Genomic DNA, 23,402 nt, shown 5'->3' on the forward strand with positions numbered 1-23,402 from the left:
GAATTCTCCCTCTTTGTGTGTACCTTGCATATTATGAGAGAAAAAGCATTAGAATTACTCCAAAAAGCATTATTATACATAAAAACATCATAAATAACAGTAGGAAAACATGATGCAAAATGGACGTATCAGCGAGTTCTTCATCAAATCAAGCTGACTTACTTGCGGTCATCATAACACATCTCCTACATTTAAAACGACACAACTAGCCCTGTCAAGGAAATGATGGATCCTTATTGTGTGGCTCAAAACAACAGTTACAACATTTCGATGAAAAGTGTTCTCTTCATCCAATCAAGTTGGTCTTACTTGTGGCGAGCGTAGCATAACCCCTACATTTATGACGCTGTCATTAATGCCCCCTCCTTAATGCACCTTACCGAAGAGTCATATCATTAAGCTAACATAATCAAACAAAAAGGTAGACAAACACACGTTGTATCTTTTCAAAAAAGAGAAATCTTTATTGAATCAAGCGAGCCTTACTTTCACCAGCATAGCACAACCCATACATTTAACAACCAAGAGCATGGTGGATTCTTACTGTCTACCTCGTAGTAAGCGCTACAACCTTTTCGACAATACATGAGATCTCTGTCCAATCAAGCTGGCCTTACTTGCAGCCAGCCTAGCACAACCCCTACATTTATGACGACAGGACTAAACCTACCAAGGATACACGGTGGATTCTTACAGTCCGCCGTGAAAATCAGACTAGAAATCTACAGACAGTCAATTATTTGTTCCTAGCCTGTAAGAAGTCTTACTATTAAGAGGGGGTACTTCATCTTGGTATTCGATGAAAAGTGAGATCTTAATCGAATCAAGTTAGTCTTACTTGCACTCAATGTAGCACATCTCCTACAATTATAACGACATAACTAGCCCTGCGAATAAAACGATGGATCCTTATTGTCTGGCTCGAAACAACTGTTGCATATTTTCGATGAAAAGCAAGTTCTTCATCGAATCAAGCTGACCTTACTTGCGGCCAACATATCACATCCCCTACATTTATAACGGCACAAGTAGCCCTGCCTAGGAAACGATGGATCCTTATTGTCAGGCTCAAAACAATTGTTGCATCATTTCGATGAAAAGTGAGCTCTTCATCGAATCAAGTTGGTCTTACTTGTGGGGAGCGTAGCATAACCCCGACATTTATGACTGTGCTATCAATACTCCCCTCCTTGATGCACCTTACCGAAGAACCATATCATCAAGCTAACATAATCGAAAGAAGAAGGTAGACAAGCACACGCCGTATCTTTTCGAAAAAGAGAAATCTTTATCAAATCAAGCGAGCCTTACTTTCACCAGCATATCACAACCCATACATTTATTATGATACAACCGAGAATACTGTGGATTCTTACTGTCCGCCTCGTAGTAAGAGTTGCAACCTTTTCGACAATATATGAGATCTCTGTCCAATCAAGTCGGCCTTACTTGCAGCCAGCCTAGCACAACCCCTACGTTTACGATGATACAACTAACCCTAGCAAGGAGACACGGTGGATTCTTATTGCCCGTCTTGAAAATTAGACACAGTCAACTATTTGTTCCTAGCCTGTAAGAAGTCTTACTGTTAAGAGGGGCTACTTCATCTTGGTATTCGATGAAAAGTGAGATCTTAATCGAATCAAGCTCTTACTTCCGGTCAACATAGCACATCTCTTACAATTATAACGACATGACTAGCCCTGCGAATGAAACGATGGATCCTTATTCTCTGGCTCGAAACAACCGTTGCATCTTTTCGATGAAAAGCAAGTTCTTCATCTAATCAAGCTAACCTTACTTGCAGCCAACATAGCACTTCTCCTACATTTATAACGACACAAGTAGCCCTGCCTAGAAAAGGAAATGATGGATCCTTATTGTATGGCTCAAAATAACCGTTGCATCATTTCGATGAAAAACGAGTTCTTCATCAAATCAAGTTGGTCTTACTTGCGGCCAACGTAGCATAACTCCTATATTTATGATGGTGTCATCAACGCCCCCCTCCTTGATGCACCTTACTGAAGAACTATATCATCAAGCTAACATAATCGAAAGAAAAAGATAAACAAACACACATTATACCTTTTCAACAAAAAAGTGAAATCTTTATTGAATAAAGCGAGCCTTACTTACGGCCAGCATAGTACAACCCATGCATTTATGACAATACAACCAAGAATACCGTGGATTCTTCCTGTCCGCCTCGCACTAAGAAGCATTACAACCTTTTCGACCATGCATGATATCTCTGTCCAATTAAACTGGCCTTACTGGCGGCCAGTATATCACAACCCCTACATTTATGACGATACAGCTAGTCCTGTGAGTTACACGATGCGATGGATTCTTACTATCCGCCTCATAATAAGCGTTACAACCTTTTCAACCACACGTGGGATCTTTGTCCAATCAAGCTAGCCTTACTAGCGGCCAGCGTATCAGAACCCCTACATTTATGACGGTACAGCTAGCCCTGCTGTCAAGGATACACGGTGAACTCTTACTGTCCGCCTCGAGAATCGTACTACAAATCTACACACAATCAACTGTTTGCACTGTCTAGCATGTGAAGAAGTTTTCTATTTTGTCCTCAGAAACATTTGTCCAAAACTCTCATGAATGAATAAGCTTGCACGCGGGATTAGCCAGGAAATTAATTATGGGGCGGGCGTGATGATGGCTGCCGGGGCCGGGCAGGAGCGGGCGGTAATAAAGAAGGAAATGATGCGCGCGCACACCGTGTCCACCTCCACCCACCCCACCCCACCCCCCACCCCACCCACCGTTCTCTCTCTCCCTCTCCCTCTTCTTCTCCCTCGGCGAGCAGAGGGTGGGAGACCAGGCTAAGCGGAGGCACCCCAGCGATTCGGCGCGGAGACCGCTTCCTCGGCCGCACCCCCGCATCCCTCTCCTCCCCCTCCCCCGCGCTCCCCTCCATTTGTCCCCGCCCCCGCGCCCCCCCAATCTTAACCTCCACACCCGCCCCTGGGCCTCGCTCCTCTGGCCCCAAATCTTAACCAGCTCCCCCCCTCCGCCCCCTTCTTCTTCTTCCCCTCCTCCCCTCCCCTGTCTCGCCCGCAGCTTCACCGGCAGCGAGGGAAAGAGGGAGGATGAGCGCGTCCAGGTTCATAAAGTGCGTCACCGTGGGGGACGGCGCCGTCGGCAAGACTTGCATGCTCATCTCCTACACCTCCAACACCTTCCCCACCGTACGTCCCTTTTCCTCTCTCTTTCTTTTCGTACTTCTTGTGTTATTGGGTAATGCCAGGTTGCTTCTTGTTCTTGTGTTTGTAGAGGCCGACAAATGTTGCTGCTTGCGCCTTTTGAGCGGATTGGTTGATTGATTCTTTTGTGTGTGTGTGTGTGTGTGTGTGTGTGTTCCTAATTAGGGGGTGGGGGAGGCAGAGGCTGGTTCTTGATCTAGATTTGGGTGGCGTTTCTACGCTCGATTCGCCCCCCGGCGGCTCCTAATTTGGGCACAATGCGGTCGCCAATTTCGATCTTTTCTCGTCTAGGGTTGCCGGTCCTCCTCAGCGAAATGGGGATCTTTTCTGCTGATACTCCCAAATCAGCCCCAAATTAGGATTTATTCTGTACGGGAAATTTTCGCTGTCGATTTCGTTACCATTCAGTAGTAGGAACGGCAACATTGCAGGGAAAAAAAGATAGTATAGGGAGATTTCGTCGGCTCGTGATTTCGTACCAAATTGGCTCCACTCCCCAGCCGGCAATGTGGGGGCTGCGGATCCGTTTCAAACAGCCGGAGATCGCTTTCCAGCCTTTCCTTTTAGCCGAGTAGCGGAGTAGTACCCGACCTCGACCACTCACACCATCCGTATGGTTGGTGGGTGCCATTCTTTGTTTCTTTCACGCAAATCCACACACCAATTGCAGCACCTACCTTTTCACGCATGCTTCGTTTTCAAACGAAAGATTTCTTTTTACTCTCTCTCGAGGAGAGGAGAGAAAGAAAGAAACCTTCGAGACAAGACAAGATAATACCACCACCCATGATGGGGTTACTCTGCTTTGGGAGGGTAGATTAGCTTGGAGCCCTGAGTCATGGTGACCACGTAGTGGTAGCAGCAGCAGCAGTAGAATATCCAGTTGGACCACCCACCTACATGGGGTCTGGTGTTTGTGCCATCTTGGTATGCTTATCTTCAGGCATGGCTACATGAGTGGAAGAATTTAATTCACCTCGCTGTCATCCGTCCGGCGGCCATGTGGCTGCATCTAGAACTTGGAAGAAAGAATTTGGCTGCACTTGTTGTCAATTCACTACGACGGCCATGTGGCTGTTTCTTGAACTTGGAAGAAAGAATTTGGCTGCACTTGCTGTTTATCTTACCACAACTGTTGTTCTTGGCAGGACTATGTGCCAACGGTGTTTGACAACTTCAGTGCTAATGTTGTGGTTGATGGCAACACTGTCAACCTCGGGCTATGGGATACTGCAGGTAACTGGCTCTTCTTTCTGTCTTGGTTTGCTGATGGCTACATGTTTGTTCTGTTTGCCTGGTCTGTTGTTGGTTCGAAGTTGTAAAAGTTTGTTCTTTGGGTCTGCAACAGGTCAGGAGGACTACAACAGACTGAGACCGCTGAGTTATCGTGGAGCTGATGTCTTCCTTCTGGCCTTCTCGCTTATCAGCAAGGCCAGCTATGAGAATGTTTCAAAGAAGGTAACAGTCTGATTCTTATTATCTCTTTATATTCAAATAAATTTGCTCTATGCGTTCCTGGTTCCAGAAGTTCTCTGCAGAAGTTCATTTCACCATCATTTCTATGGTCACCTTCATGAGTTATCTGATAAGATTTTTGTGTTTCTGGCATGTATGTCATGTTTGATGAGTGTTTTTTTTTTCTTCAGTGAGAAATTATTCCATTCTAGAAATAGGCTTTAATGCACTCTTGAATGGTTTTTCCAGTAGTCTCCTATTCATCAGAGATGATGTAGTTTCCCCTAATTTCTGTTCCTTGGTCATTATCTTGACTTATGTTAATTTGTTTTCATTATTTTTATGGTTATACATATATGCTCAACCTATGCATTTCCTGAACCTGAATTCCGTTTTTGTTTCAGTGGATACCTGAGCTGAAGCATTATGCACCAGGTGTGCCTATTATCCTTGTGGGAACAAAGCTTGGTAAGAACGTCACATGGCCACATTGTTCTTCAGAAATCTGACATCCTGTTGTGTTTACGACGGAAGTGACGTTGGGTTTCTAGGCACATAGGTCTTTGTAAAGTTATTCACAGTAACGTGCAATGGCAGTCACACACCTACAAGTGAAAGCAGGGGATGCTATCCAGATGAAAATAAATGAGAAAAAAACCCTTGAATCTAAGCTTCTGTGAACCTCGTAGTATTTCACCACTGCTTTCTGTGCTTGAGAATATTGGTGTATACCTAGATGAATTGTTGGCTATTTAGTTCTTCGTGCTTGTGTTCTTTACCCTTGAACCTTTGATGGTTTAGACTGTCAGTTGTATTTCATTTTCACTTTGTACATTGCCCTGGCAGATCTTCGAGATGACAAGCAGTTCTTTGTGGACCATCCTGGTGCTGTTCCTATCACTACTGCTCAGGTATGGATGCATTACATCACGACTTGATCTTTTTTTCCTTGACTTTTTGTCTTTCTTGCTCTTTCCCTTGAAGGAGGCGATGTTGTGTTACTGACTTTAGATGCCAAATTCTGTAGGGGGAGGAACTAAAAAAGTTAATAGGCGCACCCTACTACATCGAATGCAGCTCGAAGACCCAACTAGTATAGCTATCTTCTTACATGTTTGCTTATTGCATAATGCAATGTGAGATGCTGACAGAGTTTTTTTTTTCTGGTCCTTGTCGATTTGCAGAATGTCAAGGGTGTATTTGATGCGGCAATAAAGGTGGTACTTGCGCCACCAAAGGCGAAGAAGAAGAAAAAGGCGCAGAGGGGGGCTTGCTCCATCTTGTGATCTAATCATCGGTAGACAAAGAACAAGGGCGAAGTTGCCGCCATGCTATATTATTGTTACGTCTTGCTTCAGCGGAGCTGCACTCTCATGGTCGTCGTCCCTCACCCTACCCCACCCTAGGTTACCCACCGGCAGCTGCAGCAAGGTCTCTTTGTCGAGGCATCGGGCGATCCATTTGTTTGATTTCTCTTCTTCCTGCCTTGTGATTATCTCGTGTGACTGACAAGTCGTGGCAATTTAGGTAACTTGCTTAGTAGACGGTATTTCCCGTGTTTGAGACCCCGTAAAAAAAAAGTATCTCGTTGTTATCTTGGTTCCATAAGTAGAGACATGATGTAATCGCACTCAGTTTATTCTATTTTTGCTTGTTATTTTCACTTCAATGGAAAATTATGTTTCCTTTCTTGTTATGGTCTGTATGCCCGCATTTAGATGCATCCTATCATATGAATTATGATTCGGTTTGGTTTACTTTCGCCGGTGTATGATTGCTGGCAAATGGAGCATGTGCAGTGCTTTGACCTGCCTGTTTTGATACTCACAGCTAGCACTTGTGGGTTGTGGCATATAATTGGAGATCATGGAGAGCATGTTGGCAGCAGGGTATGTTTTGTATGATATTGGTGTTGGTGTGGTATCTGCTGCAATAGGATATTGTTGATATGTGTATCTGGCTGGGTACAATATCTGCCAGTCAGACAGGCCACTACTTCTATTGATTTTAAAACTTGGATACACATGCCATTGTGTGTCAATGGGGCACTAAATCTTTTGGGTGGATATGGTCTTGTTTGTTGGCCACCACTTGCCAGAAGCATTGCAACGCCGCCTGTTTGTAGAAAATGGCCAGCCAACTGAATTTGTCTGACGCTGTAACTCAAACATGAATCCCTTGACGCCTCCCCTCTGCCTGCCTCCCCGCCGGCCGATGATGGGGAGGAGAATCCCAGTGCCTCCGCTCCCATTGGTAGTTTAGATTAAGATTTTTGAGTCCTTGCAGGTGGCGCTTGGGTGGATGGCAGTGTTTCTTTTTCGAGTTTGTCTTCCGGGCTTCGATCCTCTTTGAGTTCGTCCTTTTGGATGTAGTCAACAAGCCTTGGGTGTAGATTCATGTCGTCTTCTTGGGACGGTGAGGTTAGGGTTTCTCGTTGTGTGCCGAGATTTGCTGTAGGTGCTTCAGATCTATTTAAGAGTTCAATGGCAACATCTGCGGCTCTAGGGCGTTGGTCATTAGAGGCACGTGCACGAAGACTTATTGGCTGTCATCGACAAGGTCAAGCTGGCTCTGATAGCGTAGCAGCAACAACGAGAATATAAATATAATTTTTATTATGTTTGAGGTACTTTGTACTTCCGGTGAACTTTGATAATAGATCTGGATCATTTTTGCAAAAAAAAAACCACCTCAATCGTACTCGCGTTCGGCTCCACACCACTTTTCCTTATCCTATCCCTGCCGAAGCTTCTCATCCTCACATCGTCTTCCTCCATGATCTAATCCTCTTTGTACTCTCTTTCTCTCCGCCGCCCCCTCCTCCTCCATTCACCTCCTTCGCCAACACAAGCAGAGACTCCCATGCCACCGCTGCCAGTAATGAACCCCTCCTATCTGGCCAACACTTACTGCTGCCCACACAACTACAACCCATGGGGAACCTCTGTCATTGCTGCAAGCAGAGGAGAGACGCACAACACCGACCACCCTGTTGCCACTAGTTGTGAAGTCAACCGCCACTTCTGCAGGGGTGCGTTCTGCTGATAAGTGCTTGCCGCACCGCCTCTCGAGGATGAGGCATTGCTGCAAAGGAGAGGTCGCCAACGACTGGGGAAGACCACTAGGCGGCATAGATGTTGCGAATCGGTAGCCGACGCAATGACCCTGCGCATCTCACCGACGACAAGGGATGCTGCAATGTAACATGTGGTATCGCGTCCCCGTGGATCTCACCAGTCGAGGGAGCTGCAGTGCAACACACGTGGTGCTGTGACCCGCATATCTCGCCGGTGGCGAAAGTTGTAATGCAATATGCGTGGTGCTGCCCAGCGACGACGGAGCTGCAATGCAACATGGGTGGTGCACGACCGATGGATCTCGTCGTCGGCGAAGCTGCAATGCAGCGGGGATGTGGTGCCCTGACCCGCTGATCTCGTCGGCGGGGGAAGCTTCAATGCTGTGGGGGAGACGAGCTGCTGACCTCGCCGGCCGTCATCTGCTGCAAGGCGTCGATGCTACCTGGCCGGTGCGGTAGCACGAGACTGAGGGCGATGTGATGGAGGGGGTGCTGCGATGCAGAGACGACATGGTCATTTTCCGCTTGGTTGCCCACGTGGCCCAGCTGTCAAATCGGACGACAATGCCTCATCCAACGCTTACGAGGCGGTTTTACAATTAGCTCGTGTTAGAATTTTATTAGTATCTGGTTGGACATAAGAGCAACTCCAATGAGGCGACCCATTTTGTTCGTGGCCGTCCGTTTGGGTCGGCGCGGACAAAAAAAGCCGGCCCAACGCGCCGACCCAAATGGACGCGCGTCCGCTTTCGTCCGCCTGCCGACCCATTTTCGGCCCATTTTTTAGCCTGATTTGCGTCGGCGCGGACACAAGACGGACGCCCGCGCGCTCGCCCTCTTTTCTCACCGGGCCCGCTGGTCGGTGGCACAGTAAATTCAACCCTCGCCCGCCTGCTACGTCGCCGGCCATTTTTTCAGTACATAGATAGTTCTAGCGTACACAGATAAAAGAAAAAGACCACTAGTCGTCGCTTTCTGACTCCGACTTGGTAATGTCCTCCTCTGACGTTTGAAGGTAGGCGTCAGCAAGCTGCTCGTCTTTAAAGTCCCAACCCGACGTTTCTCGTAGCTTCAGTTTCAATTGAGCTGCCTGCTTCCGCGAACGCTTGTCCTCCCGATAGGCGGCTCGCTCCCTCCTCCTCGCGTCCCTCTCCGATCTCAATTGCTTGTAGAACTGGCGCTCGTCGACGATGTCCTACGGGTAGCCTCCGCACCACACCACCAAGGCTTCCACGTCCTTCTCTGCGATGGCGAGGCGACACTGCCGCCTCCGGTGGACACGACGATCCTCGTCGGTTAAAAGCCGCGGGACAGGCGCCAGATCCTGCGCCGCTGGCTCGACACGTTGGGAAAATTCATATCCCGACGAGGCCTCAGGAGGCGCCACGCCGCCGCGTCGTGCGCGCGGGCCGCCTCCTCTGCAGTGTCGAAGGTGCCGAGGACGAGATGTTTCTCGCGAAACCAGATCTCGGCGGAGAAGGCGCCGGAGCGGCGCTCGTGGACTCCGCGAAAATCCGAAGCGCCCAGGCGGCGGATCGACATGGTGGCGCAGAGGCGGCGAGAGTGGACGGCCGACAGAGTGTGGAGGGAGTGCCTTCTTTATAGCGAGCGCCGGCCGCGGCGCGCGCGCGAACCTTTCCCGCGCGCGCTGGAGCGCCAAAACCAGCGCGCGCTAGGCCGCTTTCCCCCGCGCACGAACCTTTCCCACACGCTGGAGCGCCAAAACCAGGGCGACGGCATGATGTTAAACGCGCGCGGTCATGAAATAGGTCGGCCTGTTGGATGCACTGCCGACCCAAAACTAAAAAAGGGCGGACGGCGGGCGGGCGGCCGACCCAAACGGACAAAAAGCGGACAAAAATGCCGTCCGTTTGGGTCGGCCCGTTGGAGTTGCTCTAAGATAGATTAAACCACGTACTCTATACAAAAAGAGTCGGCCATTTTGTAGGCGCGTTATAGAAAGAAGAAATACTCGGCTTTCCTTTGACGAGATTTTTGTCGAATAAATAGATATACAATCACTAAATATTTTTAGGATGAAAACAGAAAATAAGGATGAAGAAAAATAAAATAAAAAGGAAACGACGCCTGAGAGATTCGAACTCTCGCGGGGAAACCCCATGTACTTAGCAGGCACACGCCTTAACCACTCGGCCAAAGTGTCGCTTGTCTCACACCACATTATATGTTCGCTGTATCAAGGCCCATCTTAAGGCCTTAGAGTCCATGGGCCATATAATGGGACGTAACTAAGAGAGCTGCTTCGGCCTGCATTGCCCATAGGCCCGCTCATCTTTTTCTGTCTGTAATCTTCTAAAAAAAGAACTGTTTTTTCTACGTGTGCTGGGCACTGGTGCTCAGCGTCGTGCCTCGTCCAGCCGAAGACAGACAAGAAGACAGGGGCTAATGGTGCACAGCCGCGCTGTTTAGTTGGAGGGAATGGAAATATCAAAAGTTTCAAGGGGAAATGCCCTTTGGTTCTTGGTGTATATACATCTGATATAAATTTTTAAAGGTAAATAAAATTTTAAAGATAAACGTTTATAGCCGGTCGACCGGCCGAGCGTTCGGCCGGTCCCCTCGCTCGCGTCGCTAGGCAGCCCAGGCCCACCACCCACAGAGCTTATCTCTATTCCCACCACTTTCATCTTATCCCCTCGCTCTTTCTGGAGACCACACGAGGCATCCTCGCCCTGCTCGCTCTTCAGTCCCCAAGTTCTCAATCTCTCCTCCTCCTTCGTGTGTTCTCTCCGAAATCCACACCTAATCCCCATAAAATTGAGCTCGTTTTTGTTGCCTTCTCTGCTTCCCGCAACATTTTTCCTCCCTAGATCCATGAGAGGGGTGAGCTCGTCCGTGCTTTTTTGCTTTTTCTCTCTCATGCCTTGTGCAGTCCGCCATGGATCCCACGAGGTTGGGCTCAGGCACATGCAGCACATGGTTTGCACAGATGTTGCAAACCAGCAACTACGACGGTGCTGCAACCACTGCTCGTCGCCATGGCTGGGCTGCAATCGACCACGGCGATGGTGGATTTTTTTTGCTACAACCATGTGTTGTTTTTGCTGGAACTGGCCCATGTTTTTGCTACCACCCACCCGCCCAATTTTTGCTACCAGGTGATTTTTGCTGCAACCGATGAACCATTTTGCTACTACCGTTTTGATTTTTTGTTACTACCGGTGTTTGTCGATTTTTGCTACATCCATCTTCTGTTTTTCCTATCTTTTTTTGCTACAACCATATTTTGTTTTTGCTGGAACTGAAGACATTTTTGCTACATCCACCCACGGCGATGGCTTTTTTTTGCTACAACCGTCTCGGATTTTTGCTACTACCGGAGATGCCATTTGCTACCACCGGAGTTTTTGCTACTGTCAAAGTCTTCCTGGAAGCATCAGGGAGTTTTTGCTATCACCCCTTGTTTTTGTTTTGTTTTTGCTGGAACCATCCTAAAAATTGCTACCACCGTCTTTTGATTTTGCTGGAACTGGCATTTTTTGCTTCGGTGTCGGCGGTGAAGGCAGGTGATGTTTTGGTTCGCTGGCGGCGGTGAGGCTCCGAGCACCGGCGACGAGCAGGGGCAGCGGTGGTCCAAGCGAGAGCAGTGCGGGCCAGCGTGTGGGATCCCGCGAGCGGCGGCGGCGCTTGCTTTTTTTCTCCTCTTTTTTCCCGTGGGGGAGGATGACGATAGGAGATGCGGGGCAGATCTGACGGTTATGTGCATCCAGATCGAGCGGCTCTGGTTTGACCGGCCGAAACGTTCCGCCGGTGCGCCGACGCAGAGTATTGCCCATTTTTAAAGTGAAAATATTAGAAAGATTTTAGAATAAATTTGATTTTTTGCACTAGTATATAAATTTTCATGAATAAAAAACCAGCATTGACTTCAAGGCAAAAACATATTTTATTGCTATTATAGGTCACTATTTACACTATTTTGACCATTTTTAAAAGAAGTTAAAAGGTTTTTATTTCTTTTTGTGGAATTTTTGTTACAAGTACAATGGAAGGTCAAGTTTCTTTCATTTTTTTTCCAGATTTTTAAAACTTTTTATATAATTATTAAAAAGTTACATACAGGGTATATGCACCCATAGACCAAGCGTTCCAGTCCAGGGTTTGAGGCGCTAGTTTGAAGTCTAAATTCCCACAATTTTATTTACAAGGGAAGTGAGAATTGGAGCAGAAGTGATGTAACTATCTTGAGATTTCATTTTTCTTTTGAAACAAGGTAAAAGACTTGCCATTTTCATTGATTAAGAAGGAGTGAGAATTGCCCGGTTAATTGACGGAAAACCGGGCTAAAACCGATACAATCCAACCCATATAACATGGGTACCACCGGCCAACCTGGCCACCGACATGGGATCACAGAGCTACAACAGCTGCACCAAAACCATGACGGCACATGCCAATAGAAGGCCACACGCGCGAACAACTGACAGCTCCGACTCTGACGACGATCATCACAAGGGAATATGCAGGACTTGCGCCGACCGTGCCCGCCGTAGCAACCAATGGGCACCTCGGACACGCCGGGAAGATCCGACTACCGAAACCCGAGCCGCGACCAAAGCTCCTCTCGACGCCATCATCGTTGCCAAACAGAAATCAGCGCCCTGAAATGGCCGCCTCAGCAAACTACACGGCGAAGATGCCGCAAACCACGCGGCAAAGATGCCGCAACCCACGCGGCGAAGATGCCGCCATCCACTGGTCTCCAGGTTGTGGCCGGCTCCGAGACGATGCCCCCAAGGAGGAAGAAGACGTGAAGGCGTCTTCATCGCCCGATCTCGAAGATCTGAGGTTTCCCTCCGGAGCCAAGGCCGCGGGAAGGGGGGAGGAGCACCACACAACAACAACGCTTCCAAGAAAGAGCACGACGCCCACGGGGGTCGCCGTCGCCAGATCCGGCAGAGGCCGGACATAGGATTTCTCCCGGAGATGCTCAACCACCACCTGCCCGCATCAACGCAGCCAACGAACCCCATCCTGCCGAGGCCGACCTCGAACTGGCCGTGGGATCCCGAGACCCACCACGCCCAGATGCACGCACCACCCTCCAGCCGAAGCCGCTTCCACCAAATCCGGGGCCGCCGCCCCGGCAGCCGCCACCACGCCGGGCTAGCAAACTGGCCAGCTCCTTAGCACCAAGCCGGGAGGGGGGGCCGCCACCCCGCCCCAACCCGCCGAGCAGGGCTGCTGGGCCGAAGCCGGAGCAACCCACTGCAGCCGCAGCACCGCCGGGAGGAGCCTCGTCCAGCAGCCAGGAGCCGCCGTCCGCATCCCCACTCGCCGGATCCACGCGCCAGGAGCTGCCGGAGCGCCGCCAATCGCCATGCCGTCCCCGCCAGATCCCGTCGAGGGGCATCAAGGCCGCACCCGAAGCACGCGCCACCACGCCCCTCGCCGCGCCAGCACCACCTGGCCGCGCCCGCCTGCGCACCGCTCGCCGCCACCCCGCGCTGCCTCGCCGCGCCGCCCCGAGCGCCAGCGCGCCCGAGCTCCCTCTGGATCGGCCGACCCGCGCCGCACCATCTCGAGCGGGAGGAGGAAAAGGAACCCCGCCGCCGCCGAGCCGCGCGGGCTTCGCCCGGCGACTCCTGCCGGCGGCGGCGAGGGGAGGGGGCCGCGGGGTGTGGCTAGTGGCGGCGGCGGCTAGGGTTCGCTCCTGGCCGCCCGCGGGAGCGACCGAGGAGCGAGATTGTAACACCCTGAGGATCATGCTACAGTAACTCTCTGTGATTAAGCTAATCATGTTGCTAAACAGGGCATGATCACATTTGGAATCACATTTCTTTTCAAACTCCTAATTCAAACTTCAATTAAAATTAAAGTGGAAAATAAAAGTTTTCAAAAATTTAAACAAAAATGTTTGGTGGGTGCCAAATAATACACTGGTAATTATGGTGGAGAAAACACATTTTTATAAAATACCTAAATACTTTTAAATGAAATAAAACAGAAAAGAAAATAAATAAATAAAAAGAAAATACAACAGAAAACAGAACAGACAAAGAAAAAGAAAAAAAGGAGAAGCCCCCCCCCACAGCACCCCTGGCCCAACTGGGCCGACCCCCGGCCCAGCCCACCTCTCCCGCTCGCCCCCTTCCCTGTTCCCCCGACCGGGGTCCGAACAGGGGCAGTCCCCGCCGCACCCCCTCGCCGGCGACGGGGAGGATAAGGTCGCCAGCTCCCCCCCGCCTCCTCGGGCCTCTCTCCCACTCACCCCCGATCACCTCTCGGCCCCTGCGCCTCTCTCTTCTCCCCCCCAGATCCGCGCCACTCCTTCCTTCCCCACGCCCGACGCGGTCGCTGCCGTTCACCGTCGTTCACACGGCCACCGTACCCACCTCGCCGCCCCAAGGTGTCTCCAAGGACCGCCGTCGCCCGCTGCTTCGTCTGGTGCAGCCCGTTGGAGACCGGAGCCCCTGCAACGACCTCCCCGAGCTCGCCTTCAACTTCGGACGCCGGCGACCCCCTTCTTCCCCGGCGCCGATCTGCTGCTCCTAAGCCCCTCACCGGCCTCCGTGTGCCGCGCGGTGAGCCTCTCCCCCTCCTCCCCTGTCCTTTCTCTCTCGCGCGCCCCCTAGCGGCTTCCCCACGCGCGCCCGAACGCCGCGCCGCGGAGCTCGTCGCCGGCGGGTCTCCGGTGACCATTTGGTCATGGGCGTAGGCCCGTTAGCTCGACCGCATCGTGCCGCACCCGCCTAGCTAGTTAGTTCGGCCGCTCGCGCGCTCTAACGCCGCACCCGCCCCAGCCCGAAGCACTTCGCCGCCGGCGAGCTCGTAGCGCTCGCCCCCGCCCGTTCCAGCCGCTCCGGCCACCACCGTTGGACGCGCGGCGCCGAGCCGCGTCGAACGCGCCCAGCCACGACCCCGCAGACCCCCTGTGCGCGAAACCCGCGCCCCTCCCGAGCCGCGCCGCCGCGTTTGGCTCGTCGGAGTTGCTCCGGCGCCGGCCGCCGACGTGGCTGGCCTGGGCCCCCCCAGTGCCACTGCCAGTGGGCCCCGTGGGCCCCGTTGACTGGGTCCACCCAGTCAACGTGCTGACTGGGCAGGCCCAGGCACTGACATGCGGGCCCCGCCGCAAAAATTAAAAACAAAAAGAAAAAGAAAAATGTTTTATAAATAAAAATAATTAGATTAACTAATCACTCACTGACATATGGGGCCCACCCCTCTAATTAGACTGTTAGTTTAGTTTAAATTAATATTAGACTAACAGAGGCTGACATGTGGGTCCCACTGGACCCACCTGTCTGGTTTGACTGGTCAGCCGACCTGTTGACCTGCTGACGTCAGCATTGCCTCATGCTGACGTCATAATTCATTTTTGTTTAATTCACATAATTCTAGAAATTCAAATAAACTTTGAAAATTCATATCTTTTAAACCGTAACTCGGATGAAAATGTTTTCTATATGAAAGTTGTTCAGAACGACGAGACGAATCCGAATACGCAGTCCGTTCGTCCACCACACCTCCCTAACCTATCGAACTAGCAACTTTCCCCCTCCGGTCCGTCTGACCGAAAACGCGAAACATCGGGAATACCTCCCGGTTGTTTCCCCCCTTCACCGGTACCATCTACTGTCGCGTTAGGTCACACCTAGCATCGCTCATTTTCATGTCACGCATCGTCATGCTTATGTTTGCATTGTATTTATTGTTTCTTCCCCCCTCTTCTCTCCGGTAGACTACGAGACCGACACTGCTGCTGCCCAGTTCGACTACGGAGTCGACGACCCCTCCTACTTGCCAGAGCAACCAGGCAAGCCCCCCCCCTTGATCACCAGATATCGCCTACTCTTCTCTATTCTGCTTGCATTAGAGTAGTGTAGCATGTTACTGCTTTCGATATCCTATCCTGATGCATAGCCTATCCTTGCTACTACTGTTGTTACCTTTACCTGCAATCCTACATGCTTAGTATAGGATGCTAGTTTTCCATCAGTGGCCCTACATTCTTGTCCGTCTGCTGTGCTATACTATCGGGCCGTGATCACCTGGGCGGTGATCACGGGTATATACTTATATACTATATACATGACACATGAGATGACTAAAGTCGGGTCGGCTCGTAGGAGTACCCGCGAGTGGATCTTTGTGGCGGAGCGACAGGGCATGTTGAGACTGCCTAGGTGAGAGGTGGGCCTGGCCCTGGTCGGCATTCGCGGTTACTTAACACACTTAACGAGATCTTGGTATTTGATCTGAGTCTGGCCATTTGGTCTATACGCACTAACCATCTACGTGGGAGTAGTTATGGGTATCCCGACGTCGTGGTATCAGCCGAAGCTCTTTTGACGTCAGCAACTGAGTGGCGCGCGCCGCATTGGACCGTAAGCTCGCGCTTGTATTAAGGGGGCTAGGTCTGCTTCCGGCCGCGTACGCAACGTGCAGGTGTGCATAGGGCGATGGGCCCAGACCCCTGCGCGCATAGGTTTAGACCGGCGTGCTGACCTCTCTGTTGAGCCTAGGTGGGGCTGCGACGTGTTGATCTTACGAGGCCGGGCATGACCCAGAAAAGTGTGTCCGGCCAAATGGGATCGAGCGTGTTGGGTTATGTGGTGCACCCCTGCAGGGAAGTTTATCTATTCGAATAGCCGTGTCCCTCGGTAAAAGGACGACCCGGAGTTGTACCTTGACCTTATGACAACTAGAACTGGATACCGAATAAAACACACCCTTCCAAGTGCCAGATACAACCCGGTGATCGCTCTCTAACAGGGCGACGAGGAGGGGATCGCCGGGTAGGATTATGCTATGCGATGCTACTTGGAGGGCTTCAATCTACTCTCTCCTACCTGCTGCAAGATGGAGATGGCCAGAAGCGTAGTCTTCGACAGGACTAGCTATCCCCCCTTTTTACTCTGGCATTCTGCAGTTCAGCCCACTGATATGCCCCTTTACACATATACCCATGCATATGTAGTATAGCTCCTTGCTTGCGAGTACTTTGGATGAGTACTCACGGTTGCTTCTCTCCCTCTTTCCCCCTTTCCTATCTATCTGGTTGTCGCAACCAGATGTTGGAGTCCAGGAGCCAGACGCCACCGTCGACGACGACACCTACGACACTGGAGGTGCCTACTACTACGTGCAGGCCGCTGACGACGACCAGGAGTAGTTAGGAGGTCCCAGGCAGGAGGCCTTGCCTCTTCGATCGTTGCTACTTTTGTGCTAGCCTTCTTAAGGCAAACTTGTTTAACTTATGTCTGTACTCAGATATTGTTGCTTCCGCTGACTCGTCTGTGATCGAGCACTTGTATTCGAGCCCTCAAGGCCCCTGGCTTGTATTATGATGCTTGTATGACTTATTTATGTTTTAGAGTTGTGTTGTGATATCTTCCCGTGAGTCCCTGATCTTGGTCGTACACATTTGCGTGCATGATTAGTGTACGGTTAAATCGGGGGCGTCACAAGTTGGTATCAGAGCCGACTGCCTGTAGGAATCCCCCTTTCCACACTCCTTGGCCGAAGTCGAGTCTAGACATTACGAAAACTTTTACTAACATGGCTGTGTGTCTTACGGGCCCACGTCACCATTGGGTGGTACTAGGATCTTTTACTCCTCGACCTTTACTCTGGGACTCTGAACTCTCTTCTACTCGGGTTAAACGAATTTACTAACTTTAACACTAGGATCCCGTGACCGCATTCACCCCAAAGTTGGATAAACCATAGTTGTTTCTTAGAGTAGTATTTTGAACAATTCACACACTGTCATTTGACTCCTTTGAAACGTCTTTGCTTTCAGATGGAACCCACGAGGCAGGTCGTTCGCCACACGATGGCCATTGGTGCCTCGGGATCACCTGCGGTGCTAGCTGAGATGATGACCTATCTGGGTTATCGCTGGCACCCTGAGTACACCGTCTACGAGGAGTACCAGGACTTTAACCAGGAGCAGTACCGTGCCATCGTCCACCTCTACTCTCGGGAGTACGACTCCACTACTGTGCTGCACACCGCACATGGTGTTGGTGTGACCATCGATATGGCTGTCCACGATGCTGCCTATGCTGCTCTGACACGTCTTCGTGGAGAGTATCAGGAGTTGGACACCTCCCCTTTCAGGCACATTGCTATCGCATCTGATGTTGGTGCGGAGGGATACTATACTGCTGCCTACTCCACTGTCACCCGAGAGCCCTTCTACCATCAGCACCTTGTTCTGCATGCTGATGGGCTGGATCGAGCTAACCGAGCTCTTCGCCACGAGATGTACACCACCCGTCAGCACCTTTACCGTGCTCTGACGCTGCTGCACCCCTTTGTCCGATCTGGACAGGTACCGCGTACTGCGATCTACCCAGCCAGGACCGTGATGCCCCACGGTGTCGGTTGGCCAGAGGTGGGAGGCTACTCTCCCGCACTTGGCCCTCTTCTGCCACCTGAGCGTCGGGTTCTACACCTGAGTATCCGCGGCCCCCAGTCTGCTGACGTCGAGGGCTATCCGTTGCCTCACTACCAGCTGTCGGGCTACGATTACCTCCACAGTACCTCTTGGGACTGATGTAGGCTTGCTTGTAGTATTAGTTGCAGTCGCCGCGAGCCTGTGTGCCGCCTATGATGTTTTAGTCTATGTACTGAACTCTATGTACTGAACTCTATGCATGACCCCTTTTGTAAGTTATGCCGACTACTATGTAGTAGCTATCGTGCTCCTTTCATTATGCATGTTTCATCATGAATGATTCTTGTCATTGCAAATTTCTCAATGCTGAACTACCCCTGTTATATTTAGCAGGATGGTTAGACCAGGTGGTCGTGGTCGTGGTGGCGATGCCCCACCACCACCTGAGTACATGGCTGGTATGATCCAACAGTTTGAACTGAACCGCCAGTTCATGGAAAATGTGATGGCTCAGTTTCCTCGCCCCAATATGAACCAGCAGCCAGCCCAAGTGACTCTTCAAGATTTCATACGTCTCAACCCAACCATCTACCGCAGCTCAACTCAGCCTCTGGATGCTGATGACTGGCTCCGTGACATCACCTATGAGATGGAGTCTGCTGATGTAGCCCCTGCCAGCTATGTCACTTTTGCTTCCTTCTTATTGAAGGGACCCGCAGCTCAATGGTGGGATAGCCACAGGCGTACTCTGCCAGCTGGAACAATCATCACATGGCCAGACTTCCAAGCTGCTTTCCGTGCCCGCTTCATTCCTCAGGGAGTCATGGACCGGAAGAAGCGTGAGTTCCGCAACCTCACCCAAGGCAACAAAACTGTCGAAGCTTATCAGCGGGAGTTTCTGGACTTGTCCCGCTATGCTGAAGAAGACATTGCAACTGATGCACGCAGACAGGAGAAGTTCCGTGATGGCCTTCAAGCTGACATCAAGCTCGCACTTCTAGTGCATGACTTTGCTGATTTCGCCACCTTGGTGAACAAGGCCATCAATGTCGAAACTGGTCTGCAGGAATACCAGAGCTCTCACAGACGCAACCGTGACACGGGCTCATCTTCGGGCTCGCCTTCACAGAAGCGTAAGATATGGATCCCGAACAACATGTACCGTCCAAATGCATCTGCCCCAAGGCAGAACTATGCTGCACCTCGTCTGCCTCCACCACCATCTAGGCAGTCAAGGCTTCCAGCTCCACCATCCCAAGCTCCTGTTCCCACTCCCAATAATGGTCTGTGCTACAAGTGTGGACAACCAGGTCACCGTGCCAGGGACTGCCATCAGAATCATAATCAACTTGCCCTTCCAGCAACGGGCCGTGGTAACAACCAGCCCCGCAACAACAATGCTAAGCCTTATGGTCGTGCTCATGCCAACCACGTTGATCTCAACGAAGCTCAAGACCAGCCTGCTACTGTGATGGGTACACTCCTCGTAAATTCAGTACCAGCATCCGTTTTATTTGATACAGGTGCATCGCATTCATTCATGTCAGAAGATTTTGCATACAAGCACGACGTTAAATGTGAGGAGATGAACACCTCTGTATTGGTCAAAACCCCCGTGGGACAGTGTCAAACCTCCTTGGTTGGCATCGATGTCCCCGTGGAAATCGAAGGGCTGGAATTCTATGCCTCTCCCATTATCCTGAAGTCGTCTAACATCGACCTCATTTTGGGTATGGATTGGTTGAAAGCGCATACTGCTTCTATAGTTTGCGCCACTAAAACCGTCCACCTGCTACACCCTTCAGATGAAATAGTTGCTTACCAAGCTAATCTGGTGCAAAATGCCGAGGCAAGGCTCTATGCATTGAATGCATTGAACGCTGCACCACTCGAGGGCATTGGAAACATTCCCGTCGTGCGTGAATTCCTCGACGTCTTCCCTGAAGAACTTCCAGGGATTCCCCCTGCTAGAGCTGTCGAATTCATCATCGACTTGAAACCAGGCACCACTCCTATAGCCAAGCGACCCTACAAGATGCCGCCGCATGAACTCCTTGAGCTTAAGGAGGAAATCGACAAATCTCTTCGCAAAGGATTCATTCGCCCAAGTTGCTCTCCTTGGGGAGCACCTTCTCTCTTTGTCAAGAAGAAGGATGGGACAAACCGGTTAGTTCAAGACTACCGTCCTATAAACCAAGCTACCATCCAGAATAAATACCCCCTTCCTCGGATCAATGATCTGTATGATCAACTGGCGGGTTCGTCAGTGTTCTCTAAGCTCGACTTGAGGTTGGGCTACCATCAGATCCGTGTTCGCGAAGAGGATATCCCAAAGACCGCCTTCGTGACTCGCTATGGTTCATACGAGTACACCGTCATGTCTTTCGGTTTAACCAATGCTCCAGCCACCTTCTCTCGTCTGATGAACTATATATTCATGGATTACCTCGACAAGTTCGTCGTGGTTTATCTGGATGATATCCTGGTATTCTCCAAGAACGAAGAAGAACATGCTGAACATCTTCGACTTGTGCTGGAAAAGCTACGAGAACATCAACTATATGCCAAGTTCTCCAAATGTGAATTCTGGCTACCGGAAGTAACCTATCTTGGGCATGTCATCTCTAAGGATGGTATTGCCGTCAACCCCGAGCGAGTTCAGGCTATTCTTGATTGGACTCCTCCCAAGAACGTTAAGCAAGTCAGAAGTTTTCTCGGTCTCGCCAGCTATTGCCGTCGATTTGTCGAGAACTTCTCCAAGATCGCCAGGCCTCTGACTAACCTGTTGCATAAGGGCGTCAAGTTCCAATGGACAGACAAGTGTCAGGAAAGTTTCCAGGCACTCAAAGACAAGTTGACTTCTGCCCCAGTTCTAGCTCCACCTGATACTAAGAAGGACTTCGTCATTTACTGCAACGCTTCCCGTCAAGGATTAGGCTGTGTCCTAATGCAAGACCGCAAAGTGATTGCTTATGCCTCTCGACAATTGCGCCCTCACGAAGAGAACTACCCAGTTCACGACCTCGAACTTGCTGCTGTCATTCATGCGCTGAAGCAGTGGCGACATTACCTTCTCGGTAATCGTTGCGAGATCTTCACTGACCACCAAAGCCTGAAGTATCTGTTTACTCAGCCAGATCTGAACCTCCGTCAGCAGAGATGGATGGAGCTTGTTGCAGACTTTGACTTGGGTATTTCCTATATGCCAGGCAAGGCTAATGTAATGGCTGATGCCTTGAGCCGCAAGTCTTACTGCAACCACCTCCAGGTTCACAAAGTTCAGCCCTCGCTTGTTGAAGAATTCAGGAAGCTGAACCTCCATATTGTTCCTTCGGGTGCACTCACTCCCCCTCCTAAGGAGTTTGGCAAGGTGAACCTCCACGTTGTTACCCAGGGTTCCCTCAATACCCTAGTTGCTAAACCAGATCTCGTGGATAGCATCAAAAGGCTACAGAAGTATGACTCTGAAGCCCACAAGATTAAGCGCTACCTCGCAGAAGGAAAGCCCTCATTCTTCACCATTGCTGAAGATGGCACCCTATACTTCAAGGGCCGCCTAGTGGTGCCATGTGCAGAGAAAAACCTGGATATGACACAGGAAGTTATGAAAGAAGCTCATGATACGCCTCTATGTATCCACCCTGGTAGTACAAAGATGTACCAAGACATCCGTCAGAGATTCTGGTGGTCTAATATGAAGCAAGCCATTGCTCGTTATGTTGCTGAGTGTGACGTTTGCCGTCGTATCAAAACCGAACATCAAAGGCCTGCTGGAACTCTGCAACCTATCTCTATTCCTGAATGGAAATGGGACCATGTTGAGATGGACTTCGTCACTGGATTTCCCAAATCACAGAAAGGTAATGATGCTATTCTTGTCGTCATTGACCGGCTTTCCAAAGTTGCACATTTCCTGGCAGTCAAAGAAACGATCACTGCTAGCCAGTTGGCAACGCTCTATATGTCCAGGATTGTTTCACTCCACGGTATTCCATTGGTTATCAGCTCAGACCGTGGCAGCTTATTCACTTCAAGATTCTGGGCAAGTTTCCAAGAAGCTATGGGAACTCATCTGTCATTCAGTACTGCGTTTCATCCTCAATCGCAAGGACAAGTTGAACGCGTCAACCAAGTTCTCGAAGACATGCTTCGAGCTTGCGTTATTTCCTTCGGCAAGAAATGGGAGGAATCTCTCCCGTATGCTGAGTTCTCTTATAATAATAGCTATCAAGCTAGTCTGAAGATGGCCCCCTTCAAAGTGTTATATGGACGAAAGTGCCGAACCCCTTTGAACTGGTCAGAAACTGGGGAACGTCCACTCTTCGGTCCGGATATTATCCAAGATGCCGAAGAACAAGTCCGCATTATTCGCGAGAATCTCAAGACTGCTCAGTCACGTCAGAAGAGTCAGTATGACCGTCATCATAAAGACATGGTCTATCAACCTGGCGAAAAGGCTTATCTTCGAGTCACACCTATGAAGGGTGCTCACCGCTTCGGGATCAAGGGCAAACTAGCTCCTCGCTATATTGGCCCATTCACTATTCTCGAAAGGCGTGGAAAAGTGGCATACCAACTGGAGCTACCGCCGAACCTTTCTCAGGTTCACGATGTGTTCCATGTGTCACAGCTCCGCCGTTGCTTCAAGGATCCAATCCGAGCTGTGGATCATGAAGTGCTCGAATTGCAGCAAGACCTCTCCTATAAGGAGCATCCGGTCCGCATTCTCGACCAAGCTGAACGCCGCACACGTCAGAAGGCGATCAAGTTTCTCAAAGTCCAGTGGTCGCACCATTCTGAAGATGAGGCCACTTGGGAACGAGAGGATCGTCTGCGCGAAGAATACCCCGCACTGTTTCCTTCTACCTCCTAAATCTCGGGACGAGATTTCTTGTAGTGGAGGAGATTTGTAACACCCTGAGGATCATGCTACAGTAACTCTCTGTGATTAAGCTAATCATGTTGCTAAACAGGGCATGATCACATTTGGAATCACATTTCTTTTCAAACTCCTAATTCAAACTTCAATTAAAATTAAAGTGGAAAATAAAAGTTTTCAAAAATTTAAACAAAAATGTTCGGTGGGTGCCAAATAATACACTGGTAATTATGGTGGAGAAAACACATTTTTATAAAATACCTAAATACTTTTAAATGAAATAAAACAGAAAAGAAAATAAATAAATAAAAAGAAAATACAACAGAAAACAGAACAGACAAAGAAAAAGAAAAAAAGGAGAAGGCCCCCCCCACAGCACCCCTGGCCCAACTGGGC

At 50.2% G+C, this 23,402-nt stretch overlaps 1 protein-coding gene and 1 non-coding gene across 2 annotated transcripts; one reads left to right on the forward strand and one right to left on the reverse strand.

Moving 5' to 3' along the window:
• The first annotated feature begins 2,744 nt into the window (after positions 1 to 2,744).
• LOC109746266 (rac-like GTP-binding protein 6) lies at positions 2,745 to 6,376 on the forward strand. Its single transcript, XM_020305385.4, has 7 exons — positions 2,745 to 3,215; positions 4,379 to 4,466; positions 4,579 to 4,688; positions 5,090 to 5,153; positions 5,532 to 5,596; positions 5,713 to 5,778; positions 5,870 to 6,376. Exons 1-7 carry the CDS (start codon positions 3,117 to 3,119, stop codon positions 5,969 to 5,971), a joined length of 594 nt encoding a protein of 197 aa, XP_020160974.1. The 5' UTR covers positions 2,745 to 3,116; the 3' UTR covers positions 5,972 to 6,376.
• Positions 6,377 to 9,843: 3,467 nt separating this feature from the next.
• On the reverse strand, positions 9,844 to 9,925 carry TRNAS-GCU (transfer RNA serine (anticodon GCU)). The gene has a single exon. It is a non-coding gene; the product is annotated as a tRNA-Ser (tRNA).
• Positions 9,926 to 23,402: the final 13,477 nt, after the last annotated feature.

The sequence above is a fragment of the Aegilops tauschii genome, chromosome 6 (genome assembly GCF_002575655.3).
Source record: "Aegilops tauschii subsp. strangulata cultivar AL8/78 chromosome 6, Aet v6.0, whole genome shotgun sequence".
Taxonomy (NCBI): domain Eukaryota; kingdom Viridiplantae; phylum Streptophyta; class Magnoliopsida; order Poales; family Poaceae; genus Aegilops; species Aegilops tauschii.

Coding starts and splice junctions, on each gene's coding strand:
- LOC109746266 (XM_020305385.4), top strand. CDS start 3,117: ATGAGCGCGTCCAGGTTCATAAAGTGCGTCACCGTGGGGGACGGCGCC. Junction 4,467..4,578: donor CGGGCTATGGGATACTGCAG/GTAACTGGCTCT, acceptor GGTCTGCAACAG/GTCAGGAGGACTACAACAGA. Junction 5,597..5,712: donor TTCCTATCACTACTGCTCAG/GTATGGATGCAT, acceptor CAAATTCTGTAG/GGGGAGGAACTAAAAAAGTT.